General features: G+C 33.8%; 1 protein-coding gene across 4 annotated transcripts in view; it reads left to right on the top strand.

Moving 5' to 3' along the window:
- Positions 1–12857, top strand: part of LOC141456643 (soluble guanylate cyclase 88E-like) — a 145751-nt gene that overhangs the window by 101079 nt on the left and 31815 nt on the right. Inside the window, exon 6 of one of the 4 annotated variants that reach the window (XM_074132767.1) lies at positions 8387–9461. The exons of the other annotated variants lie outside the window; for them this stretch is intronic. Within the exon in view, the coding sequence (XP_073988868.1) occupies positions 8387–8443 (57 nt within the window). The 3' untranslated portion in view covers positions 8444–9461. Of the gene's footprint in view, positions 1–8386; positions 9462–12857 lie in introns of those variants that run through there. 4 annotated transcript variants of the gene reach the window in all.

Consider the following 12857-nt stretch of genomic DNA (forward strand, 5'->3'; position numbering starts at 1 on the left):
AGCAAAACCATGACCCAAAAAAATTTCAACTCTCAATATCTTCTCAACTAATGGATCTGTACTCAAGAAAACTATAGCATACAACTCAGTAAAACAGAGTGTGTAAGAGCAGAAAGTTTCATAGGAATAATCTGTTGTTTACTGTGGGCCCCATGTCACAGCAAAACCATGACCCAAAAACATTTCAACTCTCAATATCATCTCAACTAATGAATATGTACTCAAGTAAACTGTAGCATACTACTCAGTAAAACGGAATGTGTAAGAGCAGAAAGTTTCATACAAATAATCTGTTGTTTACTGTGGGAGTTATTAGCACCTCATTTCACAGCAAAACCATGACCAAAAAAAATTTCAACTCTCAATATCTTCTCAACTAATGGATCTGTACTCAAGAAAACTATAGCATACAACTCAGTAAAACAGAGTGTGTAATAGCAGAAAGTTTCATACGAATAATCTGTTGTTTACTGTGGGCCCCATATCCAGCAAAACCATGACCCAAAAACATTTCAACTCTCAATATCATCTCTACTAATGAATAGGTACTCAAGAAAACTATAGCATACAACTCAGTAAAACAGAATGTGTAAGAGCAGAAAGTTTCATGGAAATAATCTGATCTTTACTGTGGGAATTATCAAGGCCCCATTTCACAGCAAAACCATGACCCAAAAAAATTTCAACTCTCAATATCATCCGAACTAATGAATATGTATTCATGAAAACTATAGCATACTACTCAGTAAAACAGAATGTGTAAGAGCAGAAAGTTTCATACCAATAATCGTTGTTTACTGTGAGCCCCATTTCACAGCAAACCCATGACCCAAAAACATTTCAACTCTCAATATCATCTCAACTAATGAATATGTACTCAAGAAAACTATAGCATACTACTCAGTAAAACAAAATGTGTAAAAGCAGAAAGTTTCATACCAATAATCGTTGTTTACTGTGAGCCCCATTTCACAGCAAAACCATGACACAAAAAAATTTCAACTCTCAATACCTTCTCAACTAATGGATCTGTACTCAAGAAAACTATAGCATACTTCTCAGTAAAACAGAGTGTGTAAGAACAGAAAATTTCATCCGAATAATCTGTTGTTTACTGTGGGCCTTATTTCACAGCAAAACCATGACCCAAAAACATTTCAACTCTCAATATCATCTCAACTAATGAATATGTACTCAAGAAAACTATAGCATACTACTCAGTAAAACAGAATGTGTAAGAGCAGAAAGTTTCATACAAATAATCTGTTGTTTACTGTGGGAGTTATAAGCGCCCCATTTCACAGCAAAACCATGACCCAAAAAAATTTCAACTCTCAATATCTTCTCAACTAATGGATCTGTGCTCAAGAAAACTATAGCATACAACTCAGTTAAACAGAGTGTGTAAGAGCAGAAAGTTTCATACGAATAATCTGTTGCTTACTGTGGGCCCTATGTCACAGCAGAACCATGACCAAAAAAAATTTCACTCAATACCTTCTCAACTAATAGATCTGTACTCAAGAAATCTATAGCATATTACTCAGTAAAACAGAGTGTGTAAGAACAAAAAGTTTCATACGAATAATCTGTTGTTTACTGTGGGAATTATCAAGGCCCCATTTCACAGCAAAACCATGACCCAAAAAAAATTCAACTCTCAATATCATCCCAACTAATGAATATGTAATCAAGAAAACTATAACATACTACTCAGTAAAACAAAATGTGTAAGAGCAGAAAGTTTCATACCAATAATCGTTGTTTACTGTGAGCCCCATTTCACAGCAAAACCATGACACAAAAAAATTTCAACTCTCAATACCCTCTCAACTAATGGATCTGTACTCAAGAAAACTATAGCATACTTCTCAGTAAAACCGAGTGTGTAAAAACAAAAAATTTCATCCAAATAATCTGTTGTTTACTGTGGGCCTTATTTCACAGCAAAACCATGACCCAAAAACATTTCAACTCTCAATATCATCTCAACTAATGAATATGTACTCAAGAAAACTATAGCATACTACTCAGTAAAACAGAATGTGTAAGAGCAGAAAGTTTCATACAAATAATCTGTTGTTTACTGTGGGAGTTATAAGCGCCCCATTTCACAGCAAAACCATGACCCAAAAAAATTTCAACTCTCAATATCTTCTCAACTAATGGATCTGTACTCAAGAAAACTATAGCATACAACTCAGTAAAACAGAGTGTGTAAGAGCAGAAAGTTTCATAGGAATAATCTGTTGTTTACTGTGGGCCCCATGTCACAGCAAAACCATGACCCAAAAACATTTCAACTCTCAATATCATCTCAACTAATGAATATGTACTCAAGTAAACTGTAGCATACTACTCAGTAAAACGGAATGTGTAAGAGCAGAAAGTTTCATACAAATAATCTGTTGTTTACTGTGGGAGTTATTAGCACCTCATTTCACAGCAAAACCATGACCAAAAAAAATTTCAACTCTCAATATCTTCTCAACTAATGGATCTGTACTCAAGAAAACTATAGCATACAACTCAGTAAAACAGAGTGTGTAATAGCAGAAAGTTTCATACGAATAATCTGTTGTTTACTGTGGGCCCCATATCCAGCAAAACCATGACCCAAAAACATTTCAACTCTCAATATCATCTCTACTAATGAATAGGTACTCAAGAAAACTATAGCATACAACTCAGTAAAACAGAATGTGTAAGAGCAGAAAGTTTCATGGAAATAATCTGATCTTTACTGTGGGAATTATCAAGGCCCCATTTCACAGCAAAACCATGACCCAAAAAAATTTCAACTCTCAATATCATCCGAACTAATGAATATGTATTCATGAAAACTATAGCATACTACTCAGTAAAACAGAATGTGTAAGAGCAGAAAGTTTCATACCAATAATCGTTGTTTACTGTGAGCCCCATTTCACAGCAAACCCATGACCCAAAAACATTTCAACTCTCAATATCATCTCAACTAATGAATATGTACTCAAGAAAACTATAGCATACTACTCAGTAAAACAAAATGTGTAAAAGCAGAAAGTTTCATACCAATAATCGTTGTTTACTGTGAGCCCCATTTCACAGCAAAACCATGACACAAAAAAATTTCAACTCTCAATACCTTCTCAACTAATGGATCTGTACTCAAGAAAACTATAGCATACTTCTCAGTAAAACAGAGTGTGTAAGAACAGAAAATTTCATCCGAATAATCTGTTGTTTACTGTGGGCCTTATTTCACAGCAAAACCATGACCCAAAAACATTTCAACTCTCAATATCATCTCAACTAATGAATATGTACTCAAGAAAACTATAGCATACTACTCAGTAAAACAGAATGTGTAAGAGCAGAAAGTTTCATACAAATAATCTGTTGTTTACTGTGGGAGTTATAAGCGCCCCATTTCACAGCAAAACCATGACCCAAAAAAATTTCAACTCTCAATATCTTCTCAACTAATGGATCTGTGCTCAAGAAAACTATAGCATACAACTCAGTTAAACAGAGTGTGTAAGAGCAGAAAGTTTCATACGAATAATCTGTTGCTTACTGTGGGCCCTATGTCACAGCAAAACCATGACCAAAAAAAATTTCACTCAATACCTTCTCAACTAATAGATCTGTACTCAAGAAATCTATAGCATACTACTCAGTAAAACAGAGTGTGTAAGAACAAAAAGTTTCATACGAATAATCTGTTGTTTACTGTGGGAATTATCAAGGCCCCATTTCACAGCAAAACCATGACCCAAAAGAAATTCAACTCTCAATATCATCCCAACTAATGAATATGTAATCAAGAAAACTATAACATACTACTCAGTAAAACAAAATGTGTAAGAGCAGAAAGTTTCATACCAATAATCGTTGTTTACTGTGAGCCCCATTTCACAGCAAAACCATGACACAAAAAAATTTCAACTCTCAATACCCTCTCAACTAATGGATCTGTACTCAAGAAAACTATAGCATACTTCTCAGTAAAACCGAGTGTGTAAAAACAAAAAATTTCATCCAAATAATCTGTTGTTTACTGTGGGCCTTATTTCACAGCAAAACCATGACCCAAAAACATTTCAACTCTCAATATCATCTCAACTAATGAATATGTACTCAAGAAAACTATAGCATACTACTCAGTAAAACAGAATGTGTAAGAGCAGAAAGTTTCATACAAATAATCTGTTGTTTACTGTGGGAGTTATAAGCGCCCCATTTCACAGCAAAACCATGACCCAAAAAAATTTCAACTCTCAATATCTTCTCAACTAATGGATCTGTACTCAAGAAAACTATAGCATACAACTCAGTAAAACAGAGTGTGTAAGAGCAGAAAGTTTCATACGAATAATCTGTTGTTTACTGTGGGCCCCATGTCACAGCAAAACCATGACCCAAAAACATTTCAACTCTCAATATCATCTCAACTAATGAATATGTACTCAAGTAAACTGTAGCATACTACTCAGTAAAACGGAATGTGTAAGAGCAGAAAGTTTCATACAAATAATCTGTTGTTTACTGTGGGAGTTATTAGCACCCCATTTCACAGCAAAACCATGACCAAAAAAAATTTCAACTCTCAATATCTTCTCAACTAATGGATCTGTAATAAAGAAAACTATAGCATACTATTCAGTAAAACAGAGTGTGTAAGAGCACTAAATTTGAAACAAATAATCTGTTGTTTACTGTGGGAGTTATAGGGGCCCAATTACACAGCATAACCATGACCCAATAAAGTTTCAGTTCTCAATATCTTCTCAACTAAAGGATTTGTAATAAAGAAAACTATTGCATACTACTCAGTAAAACAGAGTGTATAAGAGCACTAAATTTAGTATGCTATAGTTTTCTTTATTACAGATCCATTAGTTGAGAAGATATTGAGAGTTGAAATTTTATTGGGTCATGGTTTTGCTGTGTAATTGGGCTCTTATAACTCCCACAGTAAACAACAGATTATTTGTTTGAATTTAGTGCTCTTACACACTCTGTTTTACTGAGTAGTATACTATAGTTTTCTTTATTACAGATCCATTAGTTGAGAAGATATTGAGAGTTGAAATTTTATTGGGTCATGGTTTTGCTGTGTAATTGGGCCCTTATAACTCCCACAGAAAACAACAGATTATTTGTTTGAAATTTAGTGCTCTTACACACTCGGTTTTATTGAGTAGTATGCTATTGTTTTCTTGAGTACAGATCCATTAGTTGAGGAGATATTGAGCGTTGAAATTTGTTTGGGTCATGGTTTTGCTGTGTAATTGGGCTCTTATAACTCCCACAGTAAACAACAGATTATTTGTTTGAATTTAGTGCTCTTACACACTCTGTTTTACTGAGTAGTATACTATAGTTTTCTTTATTACAGATCCATTAGTTGAGAAGATATTGAGAGTTGAAATTTTATTGGGTCATGGTTTTGCTGTGTAATTGGGCTCTTATAACTCCCACAGTAAACAACAGATTATTTGTTTGAATTTAGTGCTCTTACACACTCTGTTTTACTGAGTAGTATACTATAGTTTTCTTTATTACAGATCCATTAGTTGAGAAGATATTGAGAGTTGAAATTTTATTGGGTCATGGTTTTGCTGTGTAATTGGACCCTTATAACTCCCACAGAAAACAACAGATTATTTGTTTGAAATTTAGTGCTCTTACACACTCGGTTTTATTGAGTCGTATGCTGAAGTTTTCTTGTGTACAGATCCATTAGTTGAGAAGATATTGATAGTTGAAATTTTATTGGGTCATGGTTTTGCTGTGAAATGGGGGTAAAGGTGATGTCGTCGAATTTTGATTGCCTGCGAGAGCGGCCATCTTGCACAATTTAGGTGTGTCGATGATTGATCAATAAGGAGGGGGTAGGGGGCGTGGCCTAAAGCCCTCGTCGAATTCGATGATTAGTCAATAATGAGGGGGCGTGGCCTAAACTCTCTTCAAATTCTATGTTTATTCAATAAGGATGGGTGGGGTAGGGTTGGGCGGATTGGGGATTGTGGCCATCTTGCACAAAAAAGGTGCACATTTTACGTGCGCCAGAACCGCCATTTTCCCCCTACTTAAGACAATTTTGATTGAAGCTGTTAGACAAACTGTTTTGCACAATCTGTACAAATACTTGTTGTGTGGTAATTGGTTTTCTTACTTCGTTACGGTTTTTGGAGTTCTAGAGACAGTCTTATCATTTAGTAGAGAAATGTTCTGGTGTTTTTAATAATTGGAGGCTATGATTTCCGTTTCTATATCGAAATTGGCTTAGATTCTACATGTGGGTTCAATCAAACTTCTGGATTCACAAAAAAAAAGAAAATATATATAGTTTTTTTAATCAAAAATACATCGTGAGGACAACGGATTCTCCATTTTATGTCTCTAACACTGCCCATCACAAAGATCTTAAATTTTCATTTGTAATTGAAGCATCGAAATCCAGATGTGGAATACTTACTTAGTCTCTGCCTCATCAACCTCGCGGTGTAAAGGTTTCTTCTAGTCAGTTTGATTTCGGAGATGTGAGGCATTGGCCTACAATCCCCCTAGAGCAGCGTTTCCCAACCTGTGGTACGCGAATTGCTGGTTGGTGGTACACGAAAAATAATCAATAATGGCGGACATAAAAAATTTAAAAAAATGAAAGCATCAAAATATCATAGAAATTTATTTTCTAATAATAATAAAAATTGTTTTCATTAATAATATAATATAGTATAGTGTAATATAACAGTGAAGTTGTTAAGTAATAAGGTTGGTCTGTCTCAAGATTTAGGAGAAAATATAATATCACATTTTACAGGATTAAAATTGTCTTTCATGAAGTATTTTCCAAAACCTGAAAACACAAATGATAATTGGATTTGAAACCCCTTCTATAAAGAAAATTTAGGTAAAGCTACATCATTATCAATAAAAGATAAAGAAAATTTAATAGAATTATCGTGTGACAGAACTTAAATGATAACTATGTAAAGATCTGCTTAAAGAGACTGATTGTAATGAGTAAGCTCTATCCAAGCAACATTAAATTTAATTGGTACTTTAGAGGCAGTTGAATGCTTAAAAGAAATTAATTTAGAAGATTTGGGCACAAATATAATAATCCTAAAGAAGAACTTTGTAAATTAATTAATAATTTTGAAGAGAAAAATATGTTAGCAATTTTTAATTATTTAAAAAAAGTTTTAAAACTAAGATCTTACACTTTACAAACTTTATAAAGTGAACATGAACTTGGGACTCCTTTGTAACAGATACATTGTATCTCTATACAAATAAAGATGATAATAACAAATTTCACGAAATACAATCATTTTTACGATGTGGAACAATTTAGCATGATGTACTACCAAGTGGTACGCGAGCCAAAAAAAGGTTGGGAAACGCTGCCCTAGAGTAATGGAGTGTTTACCTCATTTGGGCCTTTACACTTGCCTCGGAGCACCTTCAAAGTTTTGTAGGCGTTTTAAAACTTCTACTTCCTGAGACGGCCTGATGGTTTGACCCAATCAGTTTGGAGTTCACTGTTGACCGTTTAAATAACGCAAGGGGGCACCACGAGCAGGCGATCAACTTCACCCCACAGAAGTGGAATAGATTTTTTATATATTTATTATGTTTTGTGAGGATTTTGTTTAAAATTGTAGAAGCATTTTCGTGTATGAATTTCAATTAAATATTTATTTAAAACTGAACATTTTCGTTTGATTGAAATTTTGAGCTAAAAAGAAAATACTAATAAAATATTTGATTCTCATTGATTTTGAAATTACTGTCGTTGAATCAATTGTACATATAAACTGAAACTTTTCTTGTTAAAAATATATTAGTAAGAAACAATAATAATAAAGTAAAGTAATTTGCCTATTTTTTCAGGCGGACTTTACGTCCAACTACCAATCAGGTGTCGTGGATGGACAATGATAATAATATATATTTTTTGGGTGTAAATTTTAAGAACTAATGTTAAGGAAAAGAGTATAACATTGCAAATAGGATTCTTTATCTAAATAAAGATAAAAGATATTTCACTTGAAGAAAGATCTCCACGATATCTGTGCAAACAGTTACTTTGCATTTGGATCGTTGTCAAGATTGTGTGTTGTCAAGAACGGTCTACAGCAGGCCCAACGTCTCTTTCCAACCGCCAGCTGTAGCAAAACCACTATTTACCGAGCTTGAATCTTTTAGAAGATTTTTTTTTTTAGATATTTTATCGCCTTCCATCTGGATATGTTTCAACAATTCTATAAGATTTATAAAAGATTTTTAATAATATTATAATGAAGGAAGAAATATTGTAAACGAAGTACTTCTAAATTTCTTGGAGTTAATACAAATATTTTATTATTAAATTTTGTTTTATTTCTTACAGTGGTTTGTACAAACTATGTGGGGATTTGCTGCCCAATTGAGAGACTTAAGAGATTGAATGCTTTAACACACTTCAATTGCTCGAGCAAATAACTAGGCCATGGACACTGAAGACGTCTAAGAGAATTATCAAGAATTGTTTTAGAAGAGAGGTGACCGACTAAGTCGTTATAATGTGCGGATAGGCCAGTGGTCGGAAACAACGGCTCGAGAGCCACTTGCGGCTCTTTGCCACCTTGAATGTGGCTCTTCCACAAAATACCTTGCGCAAAAGTCGGTTTTACGGCTTGGGCAAGTCTACTTTTTGAAGAAGTTTCGTTAGACGTGAGATGAACAATTGGAGATAGACTAAACAAGTATACAAGAACGAGGGTGGATCGAAGAGCTGGAAGGAGTCGACACCAGCACATGCACCTAAATCCGATAGAGGGCGTTTTCAGCAAAGACAAGTTTAGCAGTACCTTAATTACTATTTTTTTTATAATTAATTTATTTGTTAAGTTGCAACAGTGCTAGATACACTTTTTGAAACAATGACAATAACTGACACCACTACAAACTCACTAATTGAGGGGAGAAGTTACCCAGTGATAACACTCCCTAAGTCGTCTCCAGGATCAGCTACTCTCTTCAGAAGAGAGAAAATCGCGTGGCCACTGGCGTTTTAATCGCCTGGGAGGATGATCTGGAAGGTGATAAGATGATAAATAGCGGTCAAGAGGATTGGAATAAGAGTGCAAGTTCTGATGAAAGTTTTTTTGGCGAGTACGAGCCACCTGGACTTACAAACGGAATTCCTAAGTCTGTGTGGATGGTTAGATTTGAAACATAAGAGTGTTAACAATAGTGCGAAGAATTTTAGACTGAAGAGATTGAATTCTGTGAAGATTGGAGCGTTTTGTTGAACCCCACTGTTCAATACCAGTACGTCCAGGCGGGTTCTAGTATAGAATTGTATATCAATCGTTTGTTATTAAGTAAAAGATTTGAACGATGGTCTAGTTAGTCTTTTAAGCCCTAGTACCTTAATTAAGTTAATAATTATGTACCTATATAGTTGAAGATTACAAAAATTTGGCTCCCAAAAGAGATTTCAATCGTTTTACTGTTAATATTTGGCTCCGGCCTATCCATAGGCTATTGTGAAATATCTTGTTGCGGATTGAGGTTATATTGCGGAAAGATTGCAGTACGTTACATAAAAAGGGCCATCCATAATTCTGGGATGAATGTTTGATTGCGAGGCTTGAATTCTTAGGACGTTAGGCCGCTTGGTAGTTTGATGCCATGTGTCCATATTGGTTTATTAAGTAAACTGTTGTATAAGAGACTGTTCTCTAGAGATAGCCGTGATCTGTAGTCTAATAATAGTCTTTTGAGCTGTCTATATCATGTGTTCATTTCTTGTTGTTTAAGTGGAATGTGTAGTAGGTTCCATGTTAATCTTTTAATCAATGAACCTCTCAAGGAGTTTGGTTGTAATATAGAGGAGGCAGTGTTATTTTTCGAAGAGTGGAAGTAATAAGCCGATACTTATTTCCGTTTAGTTTTATTCTCCACTTACGAAACCATTTCTCTAAATTTGTAACATAGTTTGCATATTTCTGTGAGAGATTACTGGATCTGGATCAGCTGAGAGCATAACAGTGATATCTATTTTATTTTGAATTTTCATTATCTTTGTGATTTATTTTCTGTAATTTTATATCAAGTTTCCAAGTTATCCCTTTGTAGTTATTGTTCTATTTAAATGTATAGGGCAGCTTTTTAAAAAATAGCAGAAATTAATCCTCTAAAAACAAATCGCTTAAAATTAAAACATAAAAAGTATTCTTTCTGTAAAAATATAAAACTAAATACGGTTAATGAAAATAAAAGAAGTACTTCATTGGAGCATAGGGAAAAAATATCCACCGACGATGATTTCAATAGGTTGTTATTTCTGGAAATTATAATAAAGAATAATACTAAAACGAAATACGTATACAAATAACCTAAGACTATGTTAAAAAAATTGATTATTTTTTTTCGTTTATTTTTGCTACAATCAGCGCGTTAGCGCTATAATAAGTAACAGTGATAACAGTAACAACAAATAACAGAAGAATACGAGTGGAGAAGTTACCCAGCGGTTACACTCCAAAATAGGCTATTAGTCGCTCTCTTCACTTGAGAGGAGATCACGAGGCCACTGTCTCTTAAGGCGTCTTGTCGGGTTGTCAGGAAGAGTTCTAGAAGAAAGATTTTTAGCTAGAGGATTTATATGAGATTGCAGGTTGAAGTGGAGTTTTCTGTATCTTGTTTTAGCGACTTGTGTGACAAAAGGAATGTTAAGGTCAGTGTGTATAGTCAAGTTGGAGACATAAAAAGGAGCGTGTACAATAGTTCGAAGAATTTTAGATTGTAGCGATTGAATCCTTTAGAGATTGGAGCGTTTGGTTGAACCCCACAGTTCTATTCCATACGCATATTAGTCTATTCCATGTTTAAATTAGTCTTTTGTTCTCCAGAGAGAGTTTTGATCAGTCGTCTAAGAGTCTTTTAAGTAGTCGATAGCGTCTGTTCAGTTCTGTTCTTTTAAGTCTAGTGTGGGGGATTAAAATTTAATTATAATAAAAGAAGTTAGTCTGCCATGCAATAACAGATTCGTCGAATAAATAAAATCTTCAATTAAATAAATTCATATGCATTATCTTTACTCTCTTTTCTTAATTAATCAGCTATTCTTTATTAAAATTAATCTTTCAATGTTAAATATTAGTTATAAACAGATATAAAACTGATATAGGAGTACTTAGCACAGAAAATCATCACACTTTCGATTTCCCAAACACAAAGATACTTAAATCAGAAACCAACTCACAAAAAAAGGAAAGTGTGCTAGAAATGTTATACATATCTAAGACCGAAAACAGTCTAAATTTCAAAACTGACACCAACAATTTAAACAACATATGTTATACGCCAACTTACTGCAAAATACTTGACAATTGGCAACACTGACTTTCTTACAACCAAACAGATAAAACCGATCACACTCAGTACATGAACAGACAAGACAGAAGACACGCCAACTCTCTAATGATGTAAAACAGTATATTGTAAATAACAGGTAAATATTTTTGTAAATTTCGTTACATTATACATATTCATTGTAATATAATTGTTAACACACAGTAAATATGTTCCACATCCCTGAAGATGACCTAGTCACCCTAGGTCGAAAGCTCGGCATAATAAAGTTTATCATGACTGAAACTGGCATTAATTTTTCATCCTATTGAAACTATGATTCAGTCACCAAAAAATAATGAACAGTGATGTAGGAGTTAAACTATCGGAATGTTGTAGCATATTTTTTCAAATAACTCTGCTTTATAGTTTATCTATACTTCACAATATCTTTACCATTCGATTGCTACTAAGCAATATTTTAACTATATGACAGCGCGATGCGCAATTATTCTGGATACTCCAAAATTTGCGCTGAACTCTTAAAAACCAATTCTAGAATTCCGTCTTCCTGAAGTGCCCGACTATTCCTAATATCCTAATCATTCCTTCCTCTCTTGTAAGTATTTTTCTCCTGACCTTTCGTATCCTATAATGTTCTTCGGCCAATACCAATTTACAGTTAAATGTAAACAATATGTGGCTAAAATTCCAATTTTAATGGAAATCCCCCGACCGGGAAACCAAATTTTCTTTAGGTTTCTTTAAATTGAAAACGACATCACTTGATTGTCTTTGGGAAAGCAAATATATCTGGAAATTTTAGACATCACAAATTATGATAGAGGAAGAACCTCTGAAAGCAACATAACCGCGTTGTTAGTGCACCCTTTGTGTAATTGAAGTTATGCTAATGGAAAATGATTAATTTTCATTATCCGTTTATTTTAATGTTAGGAAGTCCGTAAAACTTTCCTTTTGTCCCTTCTAGTCACCTCTAAAGCAGATCTAATTTCGTATACACATTATGAACAATTACTGCAATTAATCATTTACATCTTGTAGATGGTAACTTCATTTCCCTTCCAAAAACAACTATTTATTTCACCCTATTATTAAATGTTAAAAAGGAAGTTATGACAAAATGCTTAAGTATTAGCATTTAAATGCTTTAATTATTCAAATGCGAGCACGTTTTAAAACTTTATTAGGATAGAGAACATGTTCCTATTTCTAGAAAGTTCAATATTAAGAAGAGCTACAGACAAAAGAACAAGAGGCTAGTTAGAGTGTTGTAAATGTGATAATAATTGTTGGTACATTAGAGCAACATTTAGGAACGAACCATCCTTAGACGGTACTTTGACAGAAAACAAACAGAACTGACGAAAACATAGCTTTACATTTTTTAAAAGTTTTTTTTGTTTTCCTTAAAAACAGATCAACTCATTCTAGACTGTTGTGAGAACAAACATTTTCTCAGTAATTTGGTTTCAAAATACAGGATAGTTGATAGGAAA

The sequence above is a fragment of the Rhodnius prolixus genome, unplaced genomic scaffold (genome assembly GCF_049639745.1).
Source record: "Rhodnius prolixus isolate KJV_2025 unplaced genomic scaffold, Rpr scaffold_10, whole genome shotgun sequence".
Classification (NCBI taxonomy): domain Eukaryota; kingdom Metazoa; phylum Arthropoda; class Insecta; order Hemiptera; family Reduviidae; genus Rhodnius; species Rhodnius prolixus.